General features: G+C 40.0%; 2 protein-coding genes across 2 annotated transcripts; both read right to left on the bottom strand.

Moving 5' to 3' along the window:
• Positions 1 to 1,569: 1,569 nt before the first annotated feature.
• On the bottom strand, positions 1,570 to 6,980 carry LOC138892820 (uncharacterized). Its single transcript, XM_070176563.1, has 5 exons — positions 6,858 to 6,980; positions 6,431 to 6,804; positions 4,546 to 4,612; positions 3,086 to 3,193; positions 1,570 to 2,118 (listed from the first exon to the last, which is right to left on the bottom strand). Exons 1-5 carry the CDS (start codon positions 6,978 to 6,980, stop codon positions 1,570 to 1,572), a joined length of 1,221 nt encoding a protein of 406 aa, XP_070032664.1.
• A 4,487-nt stretch (positions 6,981 to 11,467) lies between these two features.
• LOC138892819 (uncharacterized mitochondrial protein AtMg00860-like) lies at positions 11,468 to 12,260 on the bottom strand. Its single transcript, XM_070176562.1, has 2 exons — positions 12,152 to 12,260; positions 11,468 to 12,036 (listed from the first exon to the last, which is right to left on the bottom strand). The coding sequence occupies exons 1-2, from the start codon at positions 12,258 to 12,260 to the stop codon at positions 11,468 to 11,470; spliced, it is 678 nt and encodes a 225-aa protein (XP_070032663.1).
• Between the last annotated feature and the right edge of the window lie 5,749 nt (positions 12,261 to 18,009).

Genomic DNA, 18,009 nt, shown 5'->3' with positions numbered 1-18,009 from the left:
CATACATGAATACCTCTAAGAAATCCTCTACTATATCCGAGAAGATTGACATCATACATCGTTGAAATGTAGCTGGGGCATTGCATAGCCCAAATGGCATCCGGCTAAAAGCAAAGGTCCAATACAGACCTGTGAATGTAATCTTCTATTGGTCCTCTAAGGCTATGTTGATTTGGTTATAGCCGGAGTAACCATCCAAGAAGAAATAAAATGATCTACCCTCTAGCCGATCAAGCATTTGATCAATAAAAGGCATAGGGAAATGGTCTTTGTAAGAAGAACTATTGAGCTTCCGGTAGTACATGCAAACTCTCCACCTAGTCACTGTCCTCATTGGAATGAGTTCATTTTTGTCATTTTGAATCACGGTCATGCCTCTCTTTTTTGGCACATATTACACCGGACTCTCTCGAGGACTATTGGCAATGGGGTAGACAACCTCGAGATCCAACCATTTTATGATTTCATTCTTCACCACCTCTTGCATGGAAGGATTTAACCTCCTTTGATGCTCTACGCTAGGTATGCTCTCTTTCTCCAGTTGTATCTTGTGCTCACAAATTTGGCAGGAATACCTTGGATATCTGCTATAGTCAACCAATGGCCTGTCTGTGCTCCCTCAAGGTATCCAATAAGTGTTCAACCTGCACATCATTCACCAAGAAACAATTATGGGTAGAGTTTCAATAGAGCCAAGAAATTTATACCATAAGTGTGGCAGAAGTGGCTTGAGCTACAGTTGTGGCGGCTCCATTATTGAAGGCTTAGCCGGAGGATTGACTCTATTCTCTAAGTCAAGAGAAAGCTTCTTTGGTGCATAAGTGTAGGACCCAAGCCCTTCCAATGTATTCACCGATTCCACATATCCTTCCATTTCCTTACCATCAAAATTTACCAAAATAGCCGTCAATGCCTCACCAAGGCATTCCTCTTCCATCTTCACCTCGACAACTTCCTCTACCATATAAACAACATCAATGACTGAGATACTATCATATGTATGTGGCAATTTCATACCCTTACTTGCTTGAAAGGTACCTTCTTTGTTATTAACTTGGAACTTAATCTAATTTCGTTTCGAGTCCATGAGTTCTCTCCTGGTAGCAAGGAATGGTCTCCACAAGATGATAGAGATATCTTTATCAACAGCGCAATCGAGAATCAAAATGTTGGCAGGGAGGAGAAACTTTCAAACTTTCACAAGCTCATCATCATCTATTCCACCGGTCGCTTTATTAAACGGTGAGCCATTTGCAACCTCAAACTTGTAGACCTAGGCATTTCCAATCCCCATTGCTTGTAAATAGCAAGGGGCATTAAGTTGATGCTAGCCCCATTATCACAAAGGGCTCGTGCAAAGTGACGCATTCCAATAGTGCATGGAATGGTGAAAGCCCTCGGGTCCTCTTTCTTTTGGACGACAGTTGTTGCAATGATGGAACTAACCCGGTGGGTGACATTCACCACTTTATTCTTGGTGGTTTTCTTTTTAGTGATCAATTTCTTCAAGTACTTAGCAAAATTCGGCATCTCTTGAAATGCTTCCACAAATGGAATGTTTACCGATAATTACTTTAGGATGTCATAGAACTTCTCGAGTTTGCTATCATCTACCCTTCTAGCTAGTCTTTGAGGGAACGGAGGGGGATGTCTAGTAATTGATGATAGAGGCTTTGGTGCCTCTATTACCTTTTCCTTAACCTCTTCACGGTTCACATCTTGATCTTTCACCTTTTTTGGGAGTCTTTCAACCTCAACAATATTTGGCACCTCAATTTGCTCCTCGACTTCTTGTTCAGAATCTTCCCCTTCGACCACTTGTTCATTCTCACCTTGAAGTAGTTTCCCACTTCGAGTTGTAATGGCCATACAATGAGAGGTTGGGCCACTCCCACCAGCTTTTGGGTTTGCAATTGTATCACTTGGGAGCGTGCTTTTTTTCTTCGGATTTTGTTCTCTTGAGAAATCCCTCATTTGCATCTCCAACCTTTGAATAGATGCGGTGTGAGAACCCACAAGCTCGGTCATATTTTTCATTGAAGTGTCGGATCTCTCTTGATTTTGCAATACTCTTTCAAGCATGTTTTCCAACTTGGACTCACTTGAAGAACTCTCCTTCTAATGTGGAGAGTTAGAATATTGCCCCTTTGGTGGAACATAGGGGTTTGAACTCCGATTTGAAAATTTTTTCTTGTTGGTACTCCAATTTTCTTGATTTGAACTACCTTGGTCGTTTCACCATTGTTGGTTGCCTTGCTATGGGTTAGATCTCTATTGGTGTTGTTGTCCTGAACCTTGGTAGGGTTGTCTTTGATATCCTCGTGAATTATTGACATAATTTGCTTCTTCATATTCCTCATTTGACATTGGTTGCACATCTTCCAAAACATTCACCTTTTTTATTTTGGTTTAAGTGAACATTTTTGTCAACATGTTGACATTCGTAGCAAGCCCGTCAATTACTTGATCACTTTCTTTGTTCTCCTTAATCATGTTGGTCAAGGAAGGAGTACCATATCAAATTCCACATGTGTTGTCTTCTGAGTACCAAGCTTGTTTATGTCCGTCCATCTTGTTGAGGATTTGTGTGACCTTTGCAAATGTTTTATCCATAAATGATCCATCCGCCGCATTTTTGCTATGGATTGATTCATAGGATCCAAGCCCATGTAAAACTTCTCTAACAAAATAGTATCCGAAAAACCATGATTCGGTGACCTCACCTAATATAGCTTGAATCTATCCCATGCTTCATGTAGATGCTCTTCCGGCAATTGCTTAAAGAAGAAAATTTTATCCCCAAGCTCGAACTTCTTGCTTTGTAGGAACCATTTTGCTAAGAAAGCTCGGAAAAGTTCGGCCCAAGTATGGATGGAATTAGGAGGTAGATTTTGGATCCACTGTCTTGCCTCTCCGGTTAAAGAGTATTTAAACACCCTCAACTTTAGGGCATTATCCAAGACATGATTTTGCATAAGCATTGCACATACACCCAAAATGTTTTTGAGATATTGTGTCGGGTCATCGTCAGTGGAATTTTGGAAGAACCCTTCGCCTTTAGCATTAGAATTAGACTATGTTCCACCTTGAAAGTAGCAGCATCAACTCTAGGAGGGACAATGACATTTGTATCATCAATATACTCGTATATATCCACAAACACATTCTCTTCTTCCGGCTCGCCCATGTTTATCTAATGACACCAAGCAAAGCATGCAAAGTGTGATAGAATAGAAGAAGACGTAAAGTAAAGCACACACTAGTTAGTAATTTCAAAACCATATTCCTCGGCAACGGAACCAATTTTTTATACGATCAAATTACACCTATATAAATAGTGTAAGGTGGTTGATGTCAAATATAATAGCACAACTAGGTTGGGATCGAATCTCATAGGGAATAGGTGTGAAAAGGTTACTTGAGTAGTGTGAAACTTGACTTAAGCCATAATTCTACTTCGTTAGGTTAATAAGAGTTTTGTAATTGTGAATTGTCAAGAAAAGTTATTTTGTTAAGAGAATTTGATTAATTTGATTAAGAAACCAAGGTTGTGTCCCCATCAATGGAATGTAATGCTATCGGTGTTAATATGATATATTTCTAATGGAAGGTCTTTTGATATGCAAATAGTTCCTAAATGACTACCCAATACTTTCCAATAGTTAGGTAGTATTTCCTCTTTATGATTTTTTTAAATATAAAAGAGTTACAATTAAGAACAATCAATTTATGCCAAATAAAACCCACTTATCCCTAAGCAATTCTATTAAACAAGGTTTAAAGCCTTGAGTTTTTGCTATTCAATTCTACCAAACCCTAACCCATTTTTCCAAGTAAAGATAGAGTAAAATGGCACTAGTCAATGTTTGCAACCATCAACCGTAAATGAAGCATGAGAAATGAATAGAAATAAACCAACCATTATATATATATTCAATGGTAAACAATAGTAAATACCCATTAACATTACACCCACTTAGGGTCCACAACCTTAGTATTTAAAGTCAACTACTCATACTAGAATACAAGAACAAAGTAATAAATAAAGTCATAAAGCTTACAAAGAGGACAAAGTCTTTGATTCTCTCTCAAAAGCTCCCCAAATAATGGTGTATTCAATACTCTAAGTGTAGACTCTTTTTCAAACAAGATGGTACACAAAAACCCTAGTCATTCTATTTATAATGGCCCAAAAGTCGTGGACCAAAAGTGACAAAAATGACCCTGCAGATAAAGTCTGCAACTGCAGGAAGCATTCGCGGTCCACATAATTTCCTTCTCACCGCAGATCTGATCACAAAATTTTCCAATTTTTTATCGCATCTTGGTTATGCGATCCACATATAGGTTTTGCGGGCGCATAGTGTACCGAAAAATCATCTTCACTGGAAACCCTTTTGCAATTGTGCGATAACTATGCAGTCTGCATAAGAGTTGTGCGACCGCAAAGGGAATCGCAAATTTGACTCTCAAATACTGGGATGGCCTGTTTAGCTCTGCGATGGGTCTGCGGTTCGCGCATCACTTTTGCGGTCGCAGACCTGCCGCATTTCTGCCTTTCCATGGGTTTTTGTCATCTTTTTCTTGTTCTTGGTTCTTCAAATCTGGTTTCCTGCAAAACACAAAAACTACATAAGAAATGACTTATAATGCTTTAAAGGATGAACTAAAGTCTATGTAATTAGTATCAAAAGTGCTGCATTTCTACGACACATCAACACCCCCAACTTAGACTCTTGCTTTCTCTCAAACAACTAAAAAGTCACCCTACTAAATACTAATCTACTTCCAACTGATCATAAAACATCAATGACTATGGATGGTGCTGACTGTTAGCTAGCAAGCATGTAACTTCCTTTATTCACCCTTCTTTGAAGACAAAGACCATTTAACTATTCAAATAATCAGTTTATGAGCTTCAAGCCTCAAGAGCAATAATAGAGTACTACCAATAGCTAGATATGCACTTGTATCCTACTTCAAGAAGCCTAACTTCTTCTAAATCTTACAATTCATGCGTGCTCACAATAAAAAAAATCCCCAACTCAACAAATATGTACAGGGGATACAATCAAACACTCTTGCACTCAGAAAGAACGCTAAGAGCTACAAGTATCAGTCCATATGCTTGTCCTTATTTTAAATTATTGCTATCTCAAGAATAATTGGTGTTAGATCAAAAAGGACATTTTACGGCTTGTAGTGTAGGCTTCGAGACGGGTTGGATGAATATTTGAGAATATAGTGACTGTACCCTCCTTGAACGCTACACACATTCTTTCTCGAATAGCACACAATGCCCTTGTTGATAACTAGTTGCTACTATCAATCCATCTTGTAGTTCATGACCACTCCCTAGTTACTTGCCTTGCCACGTTCTCCCCCCAGTCTATTTTCTTTTTTTTTTTTCTTTCTTTTCACTTTTTTTTTTACTTACTTTTTTTTTAAAGTGTATTTCATGGTCTGAGGGAACGTGAAGCTTTTTGTTTTAGGTACGATGGCTCTAGACTTAGCTGTTCGCTTCACATGCCACAACCTCAAAAGCTTAGCTTTTTCACGCACTACCTTCTTCTGTTGTTTACCAATGTACACCAACACCCCCAACTTAGGCTTAAATTCCCATTCATAATATTCAAGGAGGGATGGGTTCAAAAGAGGGAGTAATTCACAAAAAGGGATAAAGGTTTGTAATGTGGTAGCCAAAGGAAAGGTTAAAGGCTCAATGGGGGACAACTAGGATAATAAATGCACCAGAGAGATGAATTTGGCCAAAACTTAATTAGCAATCACTAAGAGAGTCTAAGATCATTTCAACACTCAATCATCAATGTGAGACTTGCATTGAGAATCCAATCGGGCAAGTTCAAGACATTACATGTTGAGCACATGCATTATTTACACAAATTCTCACCACTCACGACGCATGAACTGCTCGAATCAACATAATTTCAGCCCTAAAATGAATACAAGGCAATTCAAAACTTCATCACATGATATTTGGGATTCTAAGTAAACACAAAGTCTAAGAGCGAACCTCGATTTCACAAAAATGACTGACTATTTATTTAGTAATTTTGAAGGGTGCAATTTATTCCATAAAACTTATCACATGCTTGAATCTAGAACAAAAGCACCAAACAAGTCAAAATGTTTCATGCTACAACCATGGTTCTACTATTACACCCTTGGATAAGAACCCGGCAAAGAAACACCAAGGGGAACACATTACTAAATATAAATCTACTCTATTAAGACTAAAATTTTATACACAAGTTGCAAGAGTCATCTTGTAACCCCACCCCCAACATAAGAGCATGCATTATCCCCAGTGCATTGAAAAATCTAGAGGAAAGTTTAGGGGCTTCCTGGGGCGCACTAGGCGCTAGGATGGGCTGAACAGTCTGAAGTGGTCGTGGGGCTGGGAGCTGACACTATGGAGGCAATGGCTGGATCCTTTGACTGGACAGTGGTGTCTGGGACCAAAGTAGAAGGCTCCGCCAGTTGCGAAGCCGGGTCCTGGACTTGGGAGTTGCTGGCCTCACCTGATGATGGCTGTGTGGTCATGGTGGTAGCCATGGAAATCATATCTACAAGGGAGTGTGTGATAGCTGTCTTCACATCCGCCTCATCCTTACCCAATTCCTCTGTAGAAACAGTAACCGGTTTGCCTCTGTTGTCCCTTGGATCATCACCCTCCTCAGATATCTTCTCCTCATCTGTCTCCTCACGAGACTCTCCGAATTCCTCGTCTAAATGATCATTTGCATGTGCAACAGAACCTGGAGTTTGGGAGATGCCAGCACCCTATGCCTCCCCAGCTAGCAGGAGGTTTGTGAAATCCAATCAAGGCTTGGTACTTGGAAGGTGTCAGTGCCATGCTCCCCCTCCACTGGAAGAAGGGTAGTCAAGTCAAACTCCAGTGTCTGCATCTTATGTAGCTCCAACTTGAGCTCAACTACATCCTTTTTGAATTGAGGCATGTCCCCAGCTCCATCTCACTCAACCTTCTCTAGGCGAGCTTCAAAGTGCTTGAGTCGGTCCTCATATGATAGATATTGCTTTTGAATATCACTTACCGAGTATTAGAGCGGGGTCATGCTTGCCGGATGAGCAATAGAAATTCTTTTGTAAGTTTGTCTACTTTGGCATTTGCATGTTGTGCTAGTAGACCAAGCTTGGAGAGTGAAGGCAATAAGACAGGTGGTGATGTAGTGGCTGGTCTGGGAGTATATGTGGACGTAGGTGGTGCTGAAGAAGTGTCTGGCACTGATAAGGTAGCAGGTGCTGCTGAAGAGGACGAGGACGGAGGGAGAGTGAGTGATTGCTCTGGTTGATCTTCGACCACATTCTCCGAAGTATCATTATGCCTACTGATGTCAATGTCCTGAACAACTTTTACTATGTGGTCATGTTTGGGGACCGGAGGAACCTCTGCGTCTTCGTACAAAACATGGATTAAGCATGGAAAGGGAAGCAGGGTTTCTTTCTTGTTTGCCCGCACCCCAATCTCAAGGAATATAAGCTATCCTAAATCAATCCTGAAATCTGACATGATGGAAGCAATAAGGATCGCCTTCTCTAGACTGATGTCGGTCTCATTTCTCGTTGGCATTATACGAGAATAGACAAAACTTAGCCAATACCAGCTTTCTTGGGTGAAATCCCTCTTGTATATCTTCTGTTCTGGTGTAATCTAGGGTGGAGTTCCCTTGGCTAAGATAGAGGCTACCTAAGCACGCTCAGATTCCTTATTTGTAATTTGTGCGTCATATTCTGCCATGCGTGGTTCCCAAGATCTGAAATATGCATCATTGATTGATTGGGGACCATAAGATATTACAACACCTCGGACTGTGACAGAGGTCAAGTATACACGGTTTCTCTTTTGTTCTTTGGTCCTAGATGCGGCATATGCAGCATAAAACTCCTTAACAAGTGTCTCGTTATACTCCCCCGAAACCTCAGTGAAGAACTCCCATACCCTATTTTGGATGTTCTCTAGCATATGGGGGTAGTGTTCTTTAAGACCGTTCATACTCAGCTGATTTTCTTCGAGGAACTTTCTTTTTGCCAAGCGATCTCTGTACCTATTCCAAGAGTCGGTGATCCCAAACCTGAGATCCTTACCACTCTTTCTGCGTGCTTCGGCCTGGAGGTCAACTGGTGGCACAAGGTCAAGCTGTGCCTCCTTTTCTTTAGACTGGGAGGCAGGCTCAGATGAATTTCTGGATGTGCCAGGCCATTTGTGTTGGGATTGCTATGATTGTGGGCTTATAGCTGCAAACCGTCTCTTTCTTTGAGTGGTGGGTGCTCTCGATACTAGGGATTTCTTTGGTGCCATTCATGCCAATTAACTTGAAGTGAGTACATGGTAAGGCATGTGTAACATATGGAAAATAAATGAGAGACAAAAAATATTCTGCAGAACACTTATGCGATCGTAGAAGAACTTTGCTGATCGCAAAGCACAACGCAAAATATGCCCTATCAGAAGAAAAAAGTTATGCGGGCCGCCGAAGTGGTCGTAGAACAAGTTTGCGACCATAGATCGATCGCATTTTAAACCTTGAAACTTAGCTTGAATCTGTTTATGTCTGCGACCATTATGTGGTCCGCAAACCAATTCTACGGCCACAGACTCAACAACACAGTTGTTTCTACAAACACCCAAGCATATAATCATGCAATGATTCTACGGACTGCAAATTAGTTATGCGGATTACAGAGATCCTCTTCTCCACATAAAACTCACTCACAGGCAACAACAATATGCAACTCATGCTTTTCTATCCTAAGCAGCTAATGCACAAATTGTGAGAAATAAGTACACACACACACACTCAACATCAGAACGATTTCATGCTCTGCCTAACAATACTCAATGCACATTGTCAACAATCACCAACTCCCATACTCAAATCAGTACTCCTAACTCTAACCCTTTAATTTTGATTGGACCACCGCCCACCATAATTCTTCCTCCCAAAGTATATTCCCAGTACAAGAAACAAGAAGCAAGGTAGAGAGACAAGGGTATCATGGATGAGATGGAAGAATTGAGGCGAGTAAAATCAAATAGCAATCTCAAAGCACCTGAGCAAGAGAAAGGTTGAAAAGTCACATCCCAGATCGTGGGAAGATCAAGCAAGCCTCTTGGATGTGAATCGTGCGAGCTAGGTGAGCCTTTCTCTTTTCTTTTCTTTTTTTGTGTTTTTCTTTTGTGTTTTATTTTTGTTTTTGTGTGTGCAAAGTTAGAGTAGATATACGGAAATCAGAGAGAGAGAAGGAAACTAGGTTTTAATATCTGGGGGTTTTGCGGTGAAATTACCATCGCATAATAGATTATGCGGCCGCATATGTGTTTTGCGATGGATTAGTATTTGGGTGGTGTGTAACAGATGTGTGACCCACTCTGCAGTCGCAGAACCATTGTGCGGTCTGCATTAGTTTAATTTTCTACGCATTTTGAAGGGCCAATTTTCATGATGTCCTATTGATGTATGCGGCCATTTTGCAATTCGCAAACTCATTATGCGACCGCATATGTTGCTGCAGAACAACAGTTGAATCTCAGTTTGCTTTCCTTCATTTTCCCTCTACCTTTGCATCCCATTTCCTTGTATTTTGAGTAACCTACACTCTAAACACACACGTCAAATTGTTTAACACTTGCAAATAAACCTACAAAAATAAAAATCTAACCAAAAATGTTACCAACACATGGGTTGCCTCCCAAGAAGCACTTGATTTAACATCGCGATACGATGATGTTGCCCCGATTTGGCTAATCAGTGGTGGGAGTTGGTACAAGACCATCCTTGAGTACGAATTGTTCTACTAGTTGCCTTTCTCTAATTGTTCTGAGGTAATGCTTCACCCTTTGGCTATTTACTTTAAAAGTTTGAGTCTCGTCCTCGGATTCTAATTCAATAGTGCCATAGGAAGACACACTCACAACTTTGAATAGGCCAGACCATTTGGATTTGATTTTGCCCGGAACAAACTTCAATCTTGAGTTGAAGAGTAAGACTAAGTCACTGGATTTGAATTCCAGCTTCAAAATCTTCTTGTCATGAACAAACTTCATTCTTTCTTTATACATGGTTGCATTCTCATAGGCATAGAAATGGAACTATTTCATCTTATTGAGTTGTGTCATCCTTAGATTAGCAGCTTCAGCCCAGTCAAGTTTTAACTTTTTCAACGCCCACATGGATTTGTGTTCAAACTCTACTTGCAAGTGACAAGCCTTACTAAAAATCAACCGGTAAGGTGAGGTTCCAATGGGTGTCTTAAATATTATTCGATAAGCCCACAATACATCATCTAGCGTCTTTGACCAGTCGGTTCTTTTTGCATTAGCAGTTTTTGCTAGAATGTTTTTGATCTTCTGGTTGGAGACTTCAACTTGACCGCTTGACCGAGCATGATAAGGAGTGGCCACCTTGTGCTTAACTCCATATTTCTCGAGCAACCCGGCAAAAGCTTTATTGCAAAAATGAGAACCACCATCACTAAGGATGGCCCTTGGGGTTCCAAACCAAGTAAATATGTTCTTTATCAAGAAGGCGGTTACACTCCTTGCCTCATTATTTGGCAAGGCAATTTCCTCGAACCATTTGGAGACATAATCTACTACTACCAGGATATATGCCATGTCATAAGTTCATAGGTATATCATGCCTCCATCACAAAGTTTATAGGTTTCTCATGCCTTCTAGAAATTGACCCTTGTCTTTGACATTGATCACACGCTTTGACCATTAGATTTGCATCTTGGTAGATCGATGGCCAATAATATCCACATTCAAGCACTTTTGCCGCCGTATGGTTTCTACCATAGCGACCCCCAACTGGGAGTCATGACATTCTTTGAGAATTTGAGTCACCTCATCTTCCGGAATACAACACGGAATGATGTTGTCGGTGCAAATCTAGAACAAAAATGGTTCCTCCCAATAGTATTGCCTACAATCCCGCAAGAACTTTTTCTTTTGATAAGCTTCCAATCCTTCGAGGATAAGGTCACTAACCAAGAAGTTAGCGATGCCGATATACCAAGGAGTTGAGGGTCTAGATATTGACAATAGGTGTTTATCTTGGAATGCATCATTAATTTCAAGATCTTATTTTGGTCTCCCTGCCTTTTCAAGCCTAGATAAGTGATCCGCAACTTGATTCTCTGTTCTTTTCTGATCTTTGACTTCAAAGTCAAACTATGGTAACAAAAGAACCCACCTAATTAATTTTGGTTTAGCATCCTTCTTCATCATAAGGTAGCGGAGAGCAGCATGATCGGTGTAGACTATCATTTTGGATCCCAACAATTAGGCTCAGAATATTTTAAAAGCATAGACAATGGCAAGCAGTTCTTGCTCAGTTATAGTGTAATTCATTTGTGCGCCATTGAGTATCTTGCTTGCGTAGTAGACAGGATGAAGAATCTTGTTATGCCGTTGACCAAGCACTACTCCAATAGCCACACACTGGCGTCATACATGAGTTCAAATGAAAGAGACCAATCGGGTGTGACAATAATAGGTGTCGTGGTGAGCCTTTCTTTCAATTCCTCAAAAGCTTTGAGGCACTTCTCATCGAATTCAAATTTAGCATCATTTTCAAGGATCTTGCTCGCGGGAATTGCAATTTTTAAGAAGTCCTTGATAAATCGCCGATAAAAACCGGCATGCCCCAAAAAGCTCCAAACACCGTTGACCGAAATGGGATGAGGAAGCTTGGAAATTATCTCGATCTTTGCCCGATCAACCTTAATGCCTTGTTTGGAGATTTTGTGGCTAAGAACAATACCCTCATCCACCATGAAGTGACATTTTTTCCAATTGAGCACAAGGTTTGTCTCATCACATCTTTTGAGCACTTGCCTAAGATTGTCAAGGCAATGCTCAAAGGAATCACCAACTAAAGAGAAGTCATTCATGAATACCTCTAAGAAATCCTCCACCATGTCCGAGAATATTGACATCATGCATTCATTGAAATGTAGCCGGGGCATTGCATAGCCCAAATGGCATCCGGCTAAAAGCAAAAGTCCCATACAGACATCTGAATGTCATATTCTCTTGGTCCTCTAAGTCTATGTTGATTTGGTTATAGCCGGAGTAACCATCCAATAAGCAATAAAATGACCTACACGCTAGCCGATCAAGCATTTGATCAATAAAAGGCATAGGAAAATGGTCTTTGCAAGTAGTACTATTGAGCTTCTGGTAGTCCATGAAAACTCTCCACCCGGTCACCATCCTCATTGGAATGAGTTAATTTTTGTCATTTTGAATCACGACCATGCCTCCTTAATTTGGCACACATTGCATTGGACTCACCTAAGGACTATCGACAATGGGGTAGATAACCCCGACATCCAACCATTTTTTGATTTCTTTTCTCACCACCTTTTGTATGGAAGGATTTAACCTCCTTTGATGCTCCACGCTAGGTTTTGTCTCTTCCTCCAGTTGTATCTTGTGTTCACAAATTCTAGCAGGAATCTCACTGATATCCGTTATAGTCCAACCAATGTCTTGTCTCTGCTCCCTCAAGGTATCCAATAAGTGTTCAACCTGCACATCATTAAACAAAGAAGAAACAATTACGGGTAGAGTTTCATTAGAGCCAAGAAATTTATACCTTAAGTGCGGTGGAAGTGGCTTAAGCTCAAGTTATAGTGGCTCGACAATTGAAGTCTTAGCGAGAGGAGTGACTCTATTCTCTTAGTCAAGATAAAGCTTCTTTAGTGCATAAGTGTAGTACCCCAAGCCCTTCCAACGCATTCACTAATTCCACATATCCTTCCATGTCCTCACCATCAAAATTTACCAAAATAGCCGTCAATGCCTCACCAAGGCATTCCTCTTCCATCTTCACCTTGACGGCATCCTCTACCACATCGACAAAATCAATGACTGAGATACTCCCGTATGCATGTGGCAATTTCATACCCTTATCTTCTTGAAAGGTAACTTCTTCGTCGTTAACCCGGAACTTACTATCATTTCGTTCTGAGTCCATGAGTGCTATCCCGGTAGCAAGGCTCGGTCTCCCCAAGATGATAGGGATCTCTTCATCAACAGCACAATCGAGAATCACAAAGTTGGCGGGGAAGAGAAACTTCCCCACTTTCACAAGAACATCATTAACTATTCCCACCGGTCGCTTTATTGAACGGTCGGCCATTTGCAACCTCATACTTGAAGGCCTAGGCATTCCCAATCCCGCTTTCTTGTAAATAGCAAGGGGCATTAATTTGATGCTATCCCCAATATCACAAAGGGCTCGTGCAAAGTCACGCATTCCAATTATGCATGGAATGGTGAAAGCTCCCGGGTCCTATATCTTTTGGACCACGGTTGTTGCAATGATGGAACTAACCCGGTGGGTGACATTCACCACTTCATTCTTGGTGGGTTTTTTTTAGTGATCAAGTCCTTCAAATATTTAGCAAAACCCGACATCTCTTGAAATGCTTCCACAAATAGAATATTCACCGATAATTGCTTTAGGATATCATAGAACTTCTCGAGTTTGCTATCATCTACCCTTCTAGCTGGTCTTTGAGGGAAAGGAGGGGGAGGTATAGGAATTGGTGCTATAGGTTTTGGTGCCTCTATTACCTTTTTCGTAACCTCTTCATGGTTCACTTCTATAGCTTTCACCTTCTTCCGGAGTCTTTCAACCTCAACAACATTTGGCACCTCAACTTACGCCTCGACTTCTTGTTCAGAATCTTCCACTTCGACCACTTGTTCATTCTCACCTTGAAGTAGTTTCCCACTTCGAGTTGTAATGGCCATACAATTATAGGTTGGGCCACTCCCACCACCTTTTGGGGTTGCAATTGTATCACTTGGGAGCGTGCCTTTTTGCTTCGGATTTTGTTTTTTTGAGAAATCCCTCATTTATATCTCCATCTTTTGAATAGATGCGGTGTGAGAACCCACAAGCTCGGTCATATTTTTCATTAAAGTGTCAGATCTCTCTTGATTTTGCAATATTCTTTCAAGCTTGTTTTCCAACTTGGACTCACTTGAAGAACACTCCTTCCAATGTGGAGAGTTAGAATATTGCCCCTTTGGTGGAACATAGGGGTTTGAACTCCGATTTGAAAAATTGTTCTTATTGTTACTCCAATTTCCTTGATTTGAACTACCTTGGTCGTTTTTCCATTGTTGGTTGCCTTGCCCTTGCAGGTAAGATCTCCGTTGGTGTTGTTGTCCTGAACCTTGGCAGTGTTGTATTTGATATCCTCCTTGTGAATTGTTGACATAATTTGCTTCTTCGTATTCCTCATTCGACATTGGTTGCACATCTTCCACAACATTCACCTTTTTTGTTTGGCTTTCTGTAAACATTTATGTCAACACGTTGACATTGGTAGCAAGCCCGACAATTGCTTGATCTCTTTCTTGGTTCTCCTTAATCATGTTTGTCAAGGAAGGAGTACCATATTTAATTCCACTCGTGGTGTCTTTCGAGTGCCAAGCTTGGTTATGTTCGGCCATCTTGTCGAGGATTTGTGTGACCCTTGCAAATATTTTATCCATAAACGATCCATCCACCGCATATTTTGCTATGGATTGATTCATAGGATCCAAGCCCATGTAAAACTTCTCCAACAAAATAGTATCCGAAAAACCATGATTCGGTGACCTCACCAAATATAGCTTGAATCTAGCCCGTGCATCATGTAGATGCTCTCCTGGTAATTGTTTGAAGAAGAAAATTTTATCTCGAAGCTCGGACTTCTTGCTTTGTGGAAACCATTTTGCTAGGAAAGCTCGGACAAGTTCGGCCCAAGTGTAGATGGAATTAGGAGGTAGATTTTAGATCCACTATCTTGCCTCCCTGGTTAAAAGGTATTTGAACACCCTCAACCTTAGGGCATCATCCGCGACATGATTCTGCTTATGCATTGCACACACACCCAAAAGGTTTCTGAGATGCTGTGTCGGATCATCGTCGGTGAAATTTCGGAAGAACCCCTCCGCCTTTAGCATTAGAAATAGACTATGTTCCACCTTGAAAGTAGTAGCATCAACTCTAGGAAGGACAATGGAATTTGTATCCTCAATATACTCATCTATATCCGCAAACACATTCTCTTCTTCCGTCTCGCCCATGTTTACCTAATGACACCAAGCAAAGCAAGAAAAATGTGATAGAATAGAAGAAGATGTAAAGTACACACTAGTTAGTAATTTCAAAATCGTATTCTCTAATAACGACGCCAATTTTTGATACGCTCAAATTACACCTATATAAATGGTGTAAGGCGGTAGATGTCAAATATAATAACCCAACAAGGCTGAGGTCGAATCTCATAAGGAATAGGTATGAAAAGGTTACTTGAGTAGTGTGAAACTTAACTTAAGCCGTAATTCTACTCCGTTAGGTTAATACGAGTTTTATAATTGTGAATTGTCAAGAAAAGCTATTTTGTTAAGAGTATTTGATTAATTTGATTAAGAAACCAAGGTTGTGTCCCCATCAATGGAATGTAATACTATCGGTGTTAATATGATATATTTCTAATGGAAGATCTTTTGATATGAAAATAGTTCCTAGATGATTACCCAATACTTTCCAATAGTTAGGTAGTATTTCCTCTTTATGATTTTTCCAAATATAAAAGAGTTACAATTAAGAACAACCAATCCCTAAGCGATTCTATTAAATAAGGTTTAAAGACTTGAGTTCTTGCTATTCTATTCTACCAAACCCTAACCCACTTTTCCAACTAAAGATAGAGTAAAATGGCACTAGTCAATATTTGTAACCATCAACCATAAATGAGCATGAGAAATGAATAGAAATCAATCAACCATTATATATATAAATTCAATAGTAAACACCCATTAACATTACACCCACTTAGAGTCCACAAACTTAGTATTTATAGTTAGCTACTCATACTAGAATACAAGAACAAAGAAATAAATAAAGTCATAAAGCTTACAAAGAGGACAAAGTCTTGGATTCTCTCTCAAAAGCTCCCAAAATAATGGTATATTCAATGCTCTAAGTGTAGCCTCTTTTTCAGACAAGATGGTCCAAAAAACCCCTAGTCATTCTATTTATAATGGCCCAAAAATCGTGGACAAAAAGTGACAAAAATGACTGTGTAGATAAAGTCTGCGACGGCAAAATGGGCCATAAAAAGCATTCACGGTCCGCACATCTTCCTTCACAGTTATGCGTTCCGTATATAGGTTTCGCGTCCTCATAGTGTACTGCAAATCATCTTCATTGGAAACCCTTTTGCATTTGTGCGATAACTATGCGGTCCGCATAAGAGTTGTGTGATCGCAAAATGAACTGCAGATTTGACTCCCAGATACTGGGATGGCCTGTTTAGCTCTGCGTTGGGTCTGCAGTCTGCACATCACTTTTGCGGTCGCAGACTTGCCGCATTTCTGCCTTTTCATAGGTTTTTGTTAGCTTTTTCATTTTCCTGGTTCTTCAAGTCTGGTTTCCTGTAAAACATCAAAGCTACATAAGAAATGACTTATAATGCTTTAAAAGATGAGTTAAGGTCTATGTATCAAAAGTGTCGCATTTCTATGGCACATAATAAATAAAGGCCGCATTTGTGAAGGGGTTAGTGGGATGGCAGGTTTCGCATTTGCGAAGCCAGCCTCACAAATGCAAAAGAGGCCTGGGCTGGGGGCAGGTCGTTTTGCGACCAACTGGCCACTTTGTGAAAGGCCAGAGTTCGCATTTGCAATGTTTTTGTCTCTTTTGCGATGTGTTCAGGGCTGTTCAAGCTACGCTTTTGTGGAGGCTTTTCAACTTTTGCGAAGATCGCAAATGCGACATCTGCAGCTTGTTTATAGCTTGGTATTTCGGGACTTAACTTTATTTATCACAGTTTTGAGCCCTAGACTCGGTAGGAGGCGATTTTGAGGGGAGAATTTTATACCAAATTATTGGATAAGTGATTTGATCCATTTTGTATTATATAACATGATTATTTATGAGATTTAACGTATAAATTATGATATTTGAAGAGAAATTTTTGGAATTATTGTCTATGTTTTAAAAAATAAAAATTTGAGATTTGAGAGTCTAATTGGACTCGAATTTGAAAACCAAATACATATTTGGGCTCTTGGGGCTATGGGTAGTTAAGATCTACCTTTTGACTCGGGTTTTGACCGGGCGGGCCTGGGGTTTACTTTTGTTGACTTCTGGAGAATTGTGTAAAGATCTTAATTTTATTAATTGAAATTGGTTTCTTTTGCATTATTTGATATTATTAAATCAATTTTGGTTTGATTTGAGTCGAGTGGAAGTGATTTTAGAGGAAAAATATTTTAAGATTATTGATTGAGGACTTTTAAGGTAAGTATCTTGCCTAACCTTGTGTGGGGGAACATTCTTGTAGGATTTGGTCCATTTGCATTGTTTTTAATATGTGAATGACATGTACATAAGGTGACTAGTTTGTACACGGGCGTATATGTATTGGTTATGACCGGATATAACCCGAGGTTGCCCTTATTGCCTTGTTTTGATTGTGAGATCTCTACACTACATGTTTCCTATTGTGGATAATTACTTGAGTTCATATTCCATGTTAGAAATCATATTTTAAGGCTTTATTTTCTTAATTGGCCAAGTTGGGCGTTTGTAAAATTATTGTTATTTGGGTTAGTTAAATTCATGTTATATATTGAACACCCCTTAGGTTTCCTTTATTAATTGTCTTCTGCACTGTGTTGGCAGATTTGTGAGTTGATGTCTTGATGACAATTGTTGGTATGTTGTGTTGTTGTGATTTTGGCACACATGGACTTGTTGAGAAAATTGTCGGGGTGTACGAGGTTTTTGTCGTGCTATTGTTATTATTGATATTGCACATGTGGCGTGTAAAGACCCGATCGGTCGTTTTGAGATTTAGTATTTCGTTTGGTGATTTGAGACTTTGAGTAGCTTCATATGATGTATTACTTGTATGGTCGATTTTAGTTTTCTGGTGGTTCGGGATTGATTTGG

This window comes from Nicotiana tomentosiformis, chromosome 5 (assembly GCF_000390325.3).
Source record: "Nicotiana tomentosiformis chromosome 5, ASM39032v3, whole genome shotgun sequence".
Classification (NCBI taxonomy): Eukaryota; Viridiplantae; Streptophyta; class Magnoliopsida; order Solanales; family Solanaceae; genus Nicotiana; species Nicotiana tomentosiformis.
Note: the sequence above shows the minus strand (reverse complement) of the source record. Positions and strands in the feature narration are given on the sequence as shown.